Here is a 13,871-nt window from a genome sequence, read left to right as displayed (position 1 = left end):
CTTTTTAATGGAACAACTATGAAATAATCCAGTTGGGTTGGGGTTAGAGTGCAGGGTCATAGTGAGGGTGGAGGGCTGAGGAAAGACTTCAAAGTAGTAAGCAAACTAACTTCAGTTGAGGTTAGGGTTAGCAGTGGAACTACTCCACATTCATTTAAAATTTGAAGGCCAATCAGAAACAATATTGTAGTTCCATAAATGACCACTGGAGGCTGATTAAAAAAGGATGCAATTTTAATCTGACGGCCATTTAAAAACATTTTGTTTAATCCAAAATATTTATGATATTGTTCAAGTGCAACTCCAATCATCTTTTGGTTTTTAACTATGATTCTGCTGTTTTATCCAAGTCCCATTCAGAATCCGAAAAGGTATTTCAGATAGTAATAATCCAGTGATTTTGTGTATTCGTAATTTTATATACATTTCCCACTTTCAGTCAATAACTGAACCCTAGAACGCAGGCACTTCCGCCTGGTGCGTTCACTGAGCTCCGGAACTTAAAGCACTAACTGGAACCCTAACTGCCACGCAGCACAATTCAGTTCACTAAAATACTATTTGACCATCTCTTTTTAAAAAAAATGACAAATCCCAACTGCCTTGCTGGCCTTGTATGTAGAATTGTATTTTGCCATTTCTTCTCATTATTACAGCTTTTCCATTGTTTTTTATTCTGCCCACAGCGGAGCTGCAAAGCTCGACTCTTTAAGAACAAAAACTGAACCTTGAAGAAATTCTAGTTTTTCCACAGAGCTGTTGTCCGGATATCTAGAAAACAAATTCAGTGGCGGGAAGAAAAGTGATACTTCTAAAAGCCACACAATGATTATAAAATAAGGTTTTTCTTTTTGTTTGAAAATTTTCAAATGTCAAAAACAATCAATCTGTTCCTCACTCTAATAAAAGACAGAGCTCCTGAGAACCTTTTTTCTAATAGTTAAATTACACAGAACAGTGACTTTAAGATAAGACTTTTCAGGGTTTTTATACCATTTTAAGTGAACAGCTCTTCAGAGGTTTTCCACTAAGGCTTCAGGTTTTTTTGCTGTTTTAGGGATCATGTGATCTTTTGTGTTCATCTTTTGATATTTTTTCAAACATACTTTTTAAAATCAGTTTTCCATCTTTTATCTGATTTTAAAGAATTGATAACAGTTAGTGCGTTGACACCATCATGTTCCACTCGTGATTTAATTATATAAGGTAACTTAATTACCCATCATCTTTCATGCAACAGACCTTTACTAACTTGTACAGAATTTGATGGCGTGAAATGATTCTCTTTCCAGAATGTTGTCAATCTGGAATGAGTCACATCTCAAATGCCAGAGTATCCTCTGATTATAAATGACTGCTACTTGACTTTATATCACTGCATTATTTACTGACAGGTTCTCCCATCGCCATCTGCTGATGTGGTACCATGACATTTACCTTGCAGCTATGGGGTAGACAGAAACCCAATTCATTTAAAGGTATCGCATGCTTTGGAGAGGAGTGGAAACAAGAAGATGAAGGATTCATCTTCAATCTTGTGCTTCAAGCACTACCTCACACAAAAATCAATAATCAAGGTCCCACCTCTGGGCTACAAACATTTTTTTTTATAAACAGAAAATGTAAATCTCTCCACATTAACACAAGTTTTCTTGTTGTGTGATACACACTTATGCAGTTCATTGTCTAAGTAAAAAAAGAAAATCACAATGTAGAACAGGTTAATTTCAGAGTACCACCATGAACACATAAAACCAGAGGCTGTGTGACCTTTTCTTCCCACTGCGCTTTTTATTAGCATAGGTTGATTTGAAAAAACAGAAATCTATGCTTGAGTCGTTAAAAAAAAAACAAAAAACAGGCTATTAACATTTCATTTGGAGTTTAGACATTATTGCACTGTTGACCTGTAGTTATTCTGTATTTTATAATCCCATTGTTCAGAATCATGACTTGCATGGCGCTCAAAGGAAAATGTAAAAACTGAAAGAACATGCTAAAAAAGTTTCACCTTAGACCCTGATTTATTAACCATAAAGCATTAAGTGTTTTTTGTTCATTCTTTATATTAATTTAACACTTTTTCTTGGGGTTTTCTGGATGTGGTACTTTTACTGCCTCTGGTCCCCTGTTAATTCTTCACATCTTGTTTTAGTTTTCAATTAGCACAGCTGCATTTCCATTTGTATTTTAGTTTTTCAGTATCACCAACCTAGTTTACTTCATGTCCTTCTCCTTTTACTTATTTTCTAAAACTATTGTGTTTTTTTCTTCCCATTTAAAGTAGCTTTTTTTCCATTTGTTATTGATATATAATATCAAACCTATGACTCATTTATAACTGTCCTTTTGGTTTGACAAGTAAAGGCTTCAGTATTCTTAAACACCATCTCCTTCAGGAAATTCCTTCTTGCACTTTCATATCCCATGAAATTTCATATCATATGAAAAGTGATATATCATAATATATTAAATAAAAATGAAAATTTGTTTAAATTCATTAAAAAAGTGCTTGAACATTCACTGAACTAGTTACTAGCATTCAAACTATTCAGCTACTGTCTGGCTGCACTTTTACTCACCTTAATTTTGAGATATTAAATAGTCATTTGGTCCTTTTTTGTCATTAACATTTAAAAACAACATTAATCTAATTGTGCATTTAATATTGCACAATTAGATTCTAATAATCTAGCCACAGGGGTTGCAAGCCAGTTGCCTCTGTGCCGGTCCCAAGTCCGGATAAATAGAGAGGGTTGCGTCAGGAAGGGCATCCGGCGTAAAAATTGCCAAAATAACCATGCGAATCATCCACAACACTTTAGACATACCGGATCGGTCGAGGCCCGGGTTAACAACGACCGCCACAGATGCTGTTAACCTACAGGGTGTCGGTGGAAATTTGACTACTGTTGGTCGAAGAAAGAGGGGAGGCAGAAGGGTCCGTGGCCAGAGAGAGAAGGGAAAAGGCAGGAACATAGGTTTGAGAATAGGGACTCTTAACGTTGGCACAATGACAGGGAAAGGCAGAGAGCTGGCAGACATGATGGAGAGAAGGAAGGTAGATGTACTGTGTGTGCAGGAGACAAGGTGGAAGGGCAGCAAGGCACGTAGTATTGGAGGAGGATACAAACTGTTCTATCATGGTGTTGATAGGAAGAGAAACGGGGTAGGAGTGATCCTGAAGGGGGAGTTTGTAAACAGGGTTCTAGAGGTGAAAAGAGTCTCAGACAGGATGATGAGCCTAAAGTTAGAAATTGAAGGGGTGATGGTGAATGTAGTCAGTGGGTATGCGCCACAGGTTGGCTGTGAGTTAGAAGTGAAGGAGAGATTCTGGAGTGAGCTGGATGAGGTCATAGAGAGTTTCCCCAGAGGAGAGAGAGTTGTTATTGGAGCAGACTTTAATGGGCATGTTGGTGAGGGCAATAGAGGTGATGAGGAGGTGATGGGCAGGTTTGGTGTGAAGGAAAGGAATCTGGAGGGACAGATGGTGGTGGACTTTGCAAAGAGGATAGAAATGGCTGTAGTCAACACTTACTTCCAGAAGAGAGAGGAACATAGAGTGACATACAGAAGTGGAGGTAGGAGTACCCAGGTGGACTACATCCTATGTAGACGAGGTCATTTGAGAGAGGTTAATGACTGCAAAGTGGTAGTAGGAGAGAGTGTAGCCAGACAGCACCGCATGGTGGTGTGTAAAATGACTCTGGAGGTCAGGAGGAAGAAGAGAGGGAAAACAGAAAAGAAGACCAAGTGGTGGAAGCTACAGAATGAAGAAACTTGTGAGAAATTTAGGCAGAAGTTGAGGCAGGTCCTGGGTGGTCAGGATGAGCTTCCAGATGACTGGGAAACTACAGCAGAAACTATCAGGGAAACAGGTAGGAAGGTGCTAGGTGTGTCATCTGGAAAGAGGAAAGATGGTAAAGAGACTTGGTGGTGGAATGAGGAAGTACAGGAATGCGTCCAGAGGAAGAGGTTGGCTAAAAGGAAGTGGGATGTAGAAAGGACTGAGGAAGGTAGACAGGAGTACAAGGAAGCGCAGCGTAGAGTGAAGAGAGAGGTGGCAAAGGCCAAACAGAAGGCTTACGATGAGCTATATGACAGGTTAGACACAAAGGAAGGAGAGAAGGACTTGTACAGGCTAGCCAGACAGAGAGACAGAGATGGGAAGGACGTGCAACAGATAAGGGTGATTAAGGACAGAGATGGAAAGGTGCTAACAACCCAGGAGAGTGTACAGAAAAGATGGAAGGAGTATTTTGAGGAGCTGATGAACGTGGAAAATGACAGGGAAAGAAGGGAGGAAGATGTGGTTGTTGTGGAGCAGGAAGTAGCAGAGATTGGAAAGGATGAGGTTAGGAAGGCTCTGAAAAGGATGAAGAGCGGAAAGGCCGTTGGTCCTGATGACCTACCTGTGGAGGTATGGAAGTGCTTAGGAGAGACAGCAGTGGAATTTCTAACGAGGTTGTTCAATAGGATTTTAGAGAGTGAGAAGATGCCTGAGGAATGGAGGAGAAGCGTTCTGGTCCCAATCTTTAAGAACAAGGGTGACACGCAGAACTGCAGCAACTATAGAGGAATAAAGTTGATGAGCCACACAATGAAGCTGTGGGAAAGAGTAGTGGAAGCCAGGCTTAGGAAGAAGGTGGGGATTTGTGAGCAGCAGTATGGTTTCATGCCCCGTAAGAGCACCACTGATGCCATTTTTGCTTTGAAAATGTTGATGGAAAAGTACAGAGAAGGTCAGAAGGAGCTGCATTGTGTGTTCGTAGATTTAGAGAAGGCGTATGACAGGGTGCCGAGGGAGTAGCTGTGGTACTGTATGAGGTCGTCTGGAGTGGCAGAGAAGTATGTCAGAGTAGTTCAGGACATGTATGAGAGAAGTATGACGGTGGTGAGATGTGCTGTAGGTCAGACAGAGGAGTTCAAGGTGGAGGTGGGACTACACCAAGGATCAGCTTTGAGTCCTTTTTTGTTTGCTATGCTGATGGACAGGCTGACAGACGAGGTAAGACAGGAATCTCCCTGGACAATGATGTTTGCGGATGACATTGTAATTTGCAGTGAGAGTAGAGAGCAGGTGGAGGAACAGCTAGAGAGGTGGAGGTTTGCTCTGGAAAGAAGAGGCATGAAGGTCAGTCGTAGTAAGACAGAATACATGTGTCTGAACGAGAGGGATCAAGGTGGAAGCATTAGGTTACAGGGGGCTGATGTGGAGAAGGTGCAGGAGTTTAAGTACTTGGGGTCAACAGTTCAGTGTGATGGGGAGTGTGGAAAAGAGGTGAAGAGGCGAGTGCAGGCAGGTTGGAGCGGGTGGAGGAAAGTGTCAGGAGTGTTGTGTGACAGAAGAGTGCCAGCAAGACTCAAAGGAAAGGTGTACAAGACAGTGGTGAGACCAGCTCTGCTCTATGGGTTAGAGATGGTAGCAGTGAGACAGAGACAAGAGGCTGAGATGGAGGTAGCGGAGATGAAGAGGTTGAGGTTCTCCTTAGGAGTGACCAGGTTAGACAGGATAAGGAACGAGTACATCAGAGGGACGGCTCATGTTGCCTGTGTTAGCGACAAAGTCAGAGAAGCCAGACTGAGATGGTTTGGACATGTTCAGAGGAGGGATAGTGGATATATTGGTAGAAGGATGTTGGAGATGGAGCTGCCTGGCAGGAGGGCAAGAGGACGGCCAAAGAGGAGATACATGGATGTCTTAACAGAGGACATGAAGTTGGCTAATGTTAGGGTAGAAGATGTCCATGATAGAGTGAGGTGGAAAAGGATGATTCGCTGTGGCGACCCCTGATGGGAAAAGCCGAAAGAGAAAGAAGAATCTAATTGTGCATTTATCTAAGCATTTTAACTGTCACTAATTTGCAACGTACTGTTAAATCCAGGACTCTACTTTAATATCCTTGAATGGTAAAAGCATTTACATTTTTTTTATAATATGATTGCAAACTAAACAGGCATGAGGGGTTTTGACACTTTTTTGCCATTTGTGGCAGCACTGTTTGTTCTTTCCCAACAACCTTTGCCTAAACTTCAGCGGATTTTGCATTTAGGAGAATTACTTTGGGTTTCTTTTTTTTTTTTTTGCTTCCCCAAATTTTCCAGGTCTTAGCATTTTTAGTTAGCATCAGTTTAAAAGATGTCCATAGCTAAATCACATGCATTTTTTTCCCTATTCACTCAATATCGTTCTTAATGTTTTACTTTCAGACTATCCCATTCTGTGTTTCTTATATTATCTGCAGCTGAGGCTTACTTGCAGATTTATAGTTGCGTTAATGCAGTTTTTAAAACAAGACATTCATCACATTAATAAAAGACATGCTTAAGCAACAGCAGGGACTTTTAGAAGTGACTATAAGAGTTTGATGCATTTGTCACATTAGAAAAATGAGCTATTTGACTTGAACAAACCATATTATTGATGAAAGTTATTTCTCAATGTTTTGATTGAATATTCAAATATTTTAATAAAACAAGAATTTTTAAACTGCTTGAATTTTAAATGTATTTAAAGTTAGGATTTTTCCCATGCGACATGTTGGAACAAAAATTATTTGTTTGGACTTTGCTTGTCATGCTTAAACATTTCTCTCTAAAACTATGCAAATTTGTTACAAAGAAATCAATGCTTTTCTTTTTTTACTGTGTCCTTCCTGGAGAATTAGTCACATATAAAAACAGCAGGTCTAAGAAGGCCAAAAGGAAAATTTATTTTCCTCTTTAATTTATCCGTTTGTTCCTCAGAGTGCCATTCATTGCCATTAGTGCTCATTAACATGAGTTAGTGCTCATTAGGCAGCGGTGTGCCAGCAGGCATCTGCAGCTCTAGCCTGGATTTCTCCTCAGACACCGACTTGATGAAAGCATAGTGGAGGGTTGAAGAAAACAGAAAAAAATAGTCAGATCTATTCTTAAATATGCTCTTAACATGTGGGGCATTTTGAAAAAATGATCAGATGATAGTTTGAACAATAAAACAGAAAATAGAGAAAGAAAGAAAAATTCAGTTGGGAAAAATTAAAAATGTCTAACATTTTTTCAAGGCGAAATTCTATTTACCTGGAAAGCCTTTTTTCATCTTAGCAATTCCTAAGATTTGCCTATTTATTTTAAATGCACCCACTGACATTTTAAGATTTTGTATTTTTATATTTTCATTGAAGGCTTGATGTGAATGTGCAGAGATTTTGAAGAAAAAAAATGAAGCTCTACATATTCACCTATGCGCACTACATCCTTAAAAATGAGAGATGTGGTAAATTTAAATAGAATGCGTCGGTGCTCATTTTACCTGGGATATTTCATATAAACTTGCTACTGCAGTGTCAAATAAAGGAGGGATTTAGGCAGAGTCAATAGGGTCATCTATTCCATGTTGAGCACCAAGAAAAGAATCTGCAACTATTTAGGTGAAAGGATTAAGGCATGAGACAGGCGTTTGCCATTTGTTTAGCTAAAAATATAAGAAAATCACCCCTTGATTGTGTTAAAGATGTGAACAAGTTGACCTTCTTTTAACATCTGTTTTTGCAGCTGGACAGTTTCTTTAACACAGCTTTCAGACTTTGAGGCTGAGCTTAAAGCACAATGTGCTGAATCGTGAAAAATACAGGAGCACCTCCGCGGTTATAACAGATCGTCATGGAGACCGAGAAAGACCATTCTCCAAATTGCTGCATTCCCACATTGCAGCATATCAATGTTTTTCTCCGCTGCACTCTGTACTCCCAATTTTCTTTTTGGCCACTTGAGATGTAACTTTCTTGCTTCAGTGATCAATCAGAGCAGATGGGAGACATTATACATCTCCAGCATGGACCAATAACAAATGGTCTCTTTCTCTCTTAACAAGCCTGACCAAGCAATCTTGTGGCCGGTGTCAATTAGAGCAATAGAAACTTTCTTTCTGGCTGCAAGTACCTCACAAAGAGGCATGAAACTGCCTGGAAGAACTTTAATTTCTTTGACTGAAGCGTTGTTCTTTTGTGCTGAAGTAGGACCTCAATGACATGCCTGTTTTTTCTTTAAATTAAAAAGTTATCAAGTTATTTTCTTGAGTTCAAGACCACAGTTTGACCGAAAGTAACTTTAATGAATAAAAAATAAATAAAAGGGGAAACGCTTTCCTTTTACTGAATCACTTTAGCTTCAATACACAATCAATTTCTGTATTTTGGCAGAATGAAGCAGATATTTCTAATCACTTATTACTATCTGAGATGTCACAAAGCATTTGTGAAAACAGTGAAGATCTTGACAGAAGAAATGCAAGTTATAGCATGTCAGCTGTAGGTGATGAAAGAACTTCACTAAGAGCAAAATGCCACTTTGACAGATGCAACACAAAATCATTCAAGTCAGTCAGTATTAAAAACTCAACGACAAAAGACAAAACAAACACAAACCTGTATGTTGTCAAAAGATGATTTGTTGGTGACATCGTAAAGCAACAGCAGAGCTGGAAGAAACAGCAAAGTTTACAAAGATGACTCACACAGGATTTTGTAAATGTTTTGATTATTTTTACCATACATTAACAAAAAAAGATCCAAAAGCTGTACATTTAGTTTTATTTTTCACTGATGCCACATACTTGCCATACTGCCACATATTCATTTAAAACCTATGCAATTAAAAATGCACTTGATTTTGCTTTTTATTTATATAAACGCAGTCATAATTTTTATACTGAATTCTAAATTGCCCAAATGGAGTTTGAAATTGCATGAGCGAATTGCAAATTGAATTTTGGATGATGAATTGAATATTACTTTGAACTCTGGGTGATAAAAAAAAAAAAATCATAGTTCAAGGTGGAAGAATACAAAACATTTGATACAGTTTGATAAAACAGACTCAGACACGGAGTGTCCTTCGGTCTTCTGCTATGAAAGGAAACAGACACAGGAACTAAAAATAAGAAAGAAAATTAAGAAAAACTTGTTTTACAATGCAAAATATGGCAAGAAAATGTATCCAGCTGCAGACATACCACTGCAGCTCACATTGCAAATCTGTTTAACCAGTTAGAATCAGACCCTGCATTTGCAACAGGGTTTGAACACACAATTGATCCATTAAGGGGGATGTCTCAAGGGTCGTAGTTAACCACTTGAGAGAAAAAAGAGGAGAAATTTGTATCCCTCTGGGCCATTCCATGTCTGTTCCTTAAGAGAGACATTGGTTTGGTCCAGCGCACTGAATGCAATTTAACTCTGCATAGTTTTGTTGCCAAATGTTCTCCCGAATGAAAGACTAGAGCACAGCAGTTATCGACCTCAACTAAATTAGATGCATTTTGGTATTACTAAGAAATAATAATTTTTTAACTTCAAAAGCAGGAACAAATTGCTCATTTGTACCATTTAGTATACAAATGCTACCACATTTTTCACGACTAATTTGAGGATCTAAATCCTTCAGCAAAGTCTTAGTAAGAAAGTTTTTTAGAAGAGCATTCATCCAAGGTCTCCTTGGTTTGCTTGACTTCAGTTCCCCCCACTGAGACGAAATGGCCAAAGAAGATGGAAGAAACCGGCTAATTAAGTAAATGCTGCACTAGTGACATTTTCATTGAACAGAAATGCATCCACAGAATGTTAAATGCAGTTCAGATCCTGCTGTCCTGGGCAGACCGCCAACTATCAGTCTGGGACTGCACAAATCAAAGCTTGTGAAAAATATAACTGGACACTTTCAGTTATACTTTTGAATTTAAAACCACCTTCAAAAGTGCTTTTTAAAGTTCCCCAGTGCTCTAGCCAATCATCCTCTGTAATCTTCTGAAATGATCCAGCGTGTGCAATATGCAAAACCAAATTTGTATCTACTCGATATAGAAAAAGACATTTTTTTGCCCTTTCAATTTTCTAAAATTTTGCCTAGTTTTGAGTCCCTGCCTCCACCCACGCTCATCTCGCTGCATCGGCTCTTCCAATGTGACCTGTGCTTGCACCTTGGCTCGGACCACAAAAAATGAAATAGCAGTGATAAATGGGTTTAACCATCACTCTGCACGAAAATATTTCTAATGCTAAGCTGCAGAAATGGGTATATTTTCAGTAAACATGCATTAGTGCATTACACATTTTATTGTGTTTGCAATTAAATACAGACACCCTGCCTTAGATTCTGACATAACAATACTTTTGAGTTCATATGTTTTACAATACAAATTATGGTAAAAATATTGTTCTATTGTTGCATCGAAGGGGAATGGGGAAATACAAAAATGCACCCTCTGATGTTGTACATTTAACTAGATCATGGGGTGTCTGACTTTGTTTGCTAGCATGCTGAAAAACAAAAACCCTAAAAACAAACTACATCTGTTTTTTGGGGTGCAGAAAGTTGTGCTCCCAAATTTGAACTTTTACTTAAAAATAAATAACAGAGATGTAGAGTTTTCTTTATTAACCTTTACAGTCTGTAATGACAGACTAAAGGTGTACACACACACAAACTAATCTCTGTTCAGGTCAGAAATGCTGATATTATGTAGGTAACAAAATAGGGATTATAAATGTCTTCAAATCTTAGTTTTGCTCTTCATGCATACAAAAGTGTTCACATTAAAAATGAAAAACCTTCAGTAACTGCAGAGGCCACAGAGAGCACAATGAGAAACTGACTTTGCTTGCATTTTAATGGTGCTCTGCTAATCAACCATGTGGTGTCTTTTTTGCATTTGAAACATCCCATTTCCTTGTATTACACATTAAAAGAGCTGTTCGAAACATTTCTTGGGATTTTGCTTTGTAGAGAAAGTCAAACCTACTGATGGCGTCTAAGCCAAACATCTATGATGAATTCTAAATACAGGAAGATCTTGGAGGTGCTGGACTCTGAGAAAACAACAGTGGAGGTCATTCGAGCTCTGGTGTCATATTCAAAAAATAAGTAAAATGTTATGAGCTTTGATACTGTTTGTATGAGGTAGTAATGCACTTTCTGGGTGTTACAGAATAGTTAAACACACAAAAATCACCATACCTCACATTTCTGCAGGCTCCTTGAGTGAAATTTGGGTTCATTTTTCACTCAGGTTTCTGGGCTAAGGAGTACTTCTTTTGCTATAGAACATTTTTTTCCAAAATTTTCTTGCATTGTGTGAAATATGAAATGGTCTTTTGCATATTTTTATAACACAGCCATTACTCTATAGCTTAATTGTTTTAGACTCATCTGCATACCTAACAAAGCTTTCAATGAGAATCTCAAGTTATCTGTTGTCACTTCCAACAACCACACTATGTTTAAATTATCCTTATTTATTTAAGCTGATTACCTGGAGGGATTGAACTGCTCCAATGATCGTTTGAACAGTAGTACATCATAAGAGTTTGAGAATAAAAGGATAAAGCCTGTGATACAAATAGGACAGGTATAACCTTCTCACCATGTGCATCACGATAGTAGGCATGAGTGACGCTGCGGAAGCGCTCCTGTCCAGCTGTGTCCCAAATCTGCAAGAAATTAGAGAAAAAGTTACAGCTGAACAAAGGTTAGATTACTATGACACTACAAATCTTAACACTGAATATTTAGAAGGGTTTGTGATAACTAATTTTTCTTATTATCAATAATTATTATTACACTTTTACATCAATTTCTCTCAATAACTGCATTTACCTCAAACCCTTGAGGTAAATGCAGTTGCACTTTTTTATGTTGAGTTTTTGTATCAAATACTCACCTGGAGCTTCACCTTGACGCCATCAATGTTCATAACTTTATTCTGCAAATAAATTAAAAGAATGTAAAAAACATGTTTTCCAAACTGCAAAAACATTTGCACAACTGCTTGATGGGAATGTGTATATGTGGCCATGCACCTGTCTGAACAGCTCATTCCTCTCATCGACCTGCCACACTTTCCTTTCTGCTCTCCATCAATATTGCATGCCTCCACCTCTCCTCGACCCTTTGATGAAACCTTTCCTCCTCCATCTGCAGGATTAACCCGATCTGTACCGCTCACCTCCCTTAGTTGCCCCTCCCAAGGAAACTTGCCTCTGATCTCCGCTTTAGTCACCTTTTTAATCGCAGCATTACCAAACTAAGACGAGTGGCAGCAGTTTCAGCCAAGAGACAAGTGTTGATAAAGGGAAAACACCATTGAGACTACACAGTCACTGCTTCACATTATAGAATCCTTCAAGGTTGTGTTTCAATCTGCCCCAAAAAACATGGCATCTGCAGCCAGTCTTTCCAACAATTAAGTGTGGTTCCCTTCTGAAATAGACCAAGTGCTTACATCCAAGATTTTAATTATACACATTGTTACAGGGGATGCTTGAATTGAGTTTTGTTTTACAAGTGGCCAAAAGCCCTCAAAGAGAACTCAAATACATTTTTACATAGTCGTTCAGCAGCCGAACACAGAAAACAAAGTAGGGAAAAAAGAAACCAGCCAAGAAAATGTGTGTGTATATGACTGAAAGGTCCTATCTGCACTTTTCTTTCCTTTCCTTCCTTTTTAAATCAATTTTCAAATTTTTTCTTTTCTTTTAAAGTAAATTTTACCTTGATTATTTCTATGATGTATTGTGATTTTAATGCATTTTTCTGTTTTGTGGAGCACCTTGAATTACTTTGTGTACGAATTGTGCTACACACACACGCACACATTTAATTGTTTATCCATGTTCTCTATGCTTTGAAAATGTAATTTCAAATTCTCATTCAAGAAAATAAAAAGTAGTTTCTCAAATAAATCCAATCCAGATGTTTACACTATTTTCAAAGGACATTAACACAACTTCTGTATTTATTTTTCACATCAACTGATCCATTTCACTAAGATTTAATTAATAAGAAAACAACTAAATCTATAAATATTTTGTGACTGAAGCTACACATTTAATTTTTAGACACCAATTCATTCATTCATTCATCTTCTAAACCCGTTTTTGTCCCTTTCTGGATCATGGGGCTGCCGGAGCCTATTCTGGCCACTCGTGGGTGAAGGCAGGGGACACCCTGGACAGGTCGCCAGTCTGTCGTGGGGACACAATGAACACACCCATGCAGACTCACATTCACACCTATGGACAGTTTAGAGTAAGCAATTAACCCATGAAGCATGTTTTTGGATGGCGGGATAAAGCCCGAGTCCCCTGAGAAAATCCACACATACACGGGGAGAACATGCAAACTCCACACAGAATTGGTGTTCTGTTTCAGGTCCCCCAGTTGGGACATGAACAGGGGGCCGTCTTGCTGTGAGGCAAGAGCGCTAACCACTGTGCTGCGACAGCTAGTTGTTGCAACGCAAATCGAACGAACCTCACTGAATTTTGCCATAAAAAGTTTTACAATGAGAGACACAAGGAAAGAACCCAAATTCAGCTCCTTCGTTGCATACATTTACATATTTGCCGTTCCAGAGGCCAACAATAAAACAACAATTATAAATAGAGTCAGATTACTTAGTGTTCATAAATAGGCACTACAAATCCCCATTTTCCATGTAGTCCTCAGCAGAGGTCAACATGTTTTCTCTGTCCCGGTATGCCAATAGGACTTACATCACCTGATGTCACGGCAACACTCACGAGCTTCTCTTCTGCAATTATCCCCCTCCCTCTGGGATATCAGTGAGAGCTGCTGTTGACCTTCTAAATCCCTGATCCCCGAGGAGAAACTGAAGACATTCAGACCTGACAAAAAGCTTCTAATCTTCAAGTGGCCCAGCAAAGACCTAGACATGATATTTGTTGACATGTTTAGCTGATCGAGAGAATTAAAAACACGAAGAGGTGATTAATATTCATGAGGTAATCCTGAGTTTCAAGTTGGTTAAAATGATGAGTCTGACGGGAATCCAGGTCTTAGAGGACTACCTTCTTGTTGTTGCTGCTAAAAAC

At 38.7% G+C, this 13,871-nt stretch overlaps 1 protein-coding gene across 1 annotated transcript in view; it reads right to left on the bottom strand.

The window, feature by feature from the left end:
* rab26 (RAB26, member RAS oncogene family) overlaps nucleotides 1–13,871 on the bottom strand; it is a 39,494-nt gene that overhangs the window by 11,900 nt on the left and 13,723 nt on the right. The window contains exons 3-5 of the mRNA XM_023957543.1: nucleotides 11,699–11,740; nucleotides 11,402–11,468; nucleotides 8,409–8,461 (exon numbers count right to left, since the gene is read on the bottom strand). Of these exons, the coding sequence (XP_023813311.1) occupies nucleotides 8,409–8,461; nucleotides 11,402–11,468; nucleotides 11,699–11,740 (162 nt within the window). The remainder of the gene's footprint in view (nucleotides 1–8,408; nucleotides 8,462–11,401; nucleotides 11,469–11,698; nucleotides 11,741–13,871) is intronic.

The sequence above is a fragment of the Oryzias latipes genome, chromosome 8, assembly GCF_002234675.1.
Source record: "Oryzias latipes chromosome 8, ASM223467v1".
Lineage (NCBI taxonomy): Eukaryota > Metazoa > Chordata > Actinopteri > Beloniformes > Adrianichthyidae > Oryzias > Oryzias latipes.
Note: the sequence above shows the minus strand (reverse complement) of the source record. Positions and strands in the feature narration are given on the sequence as shown.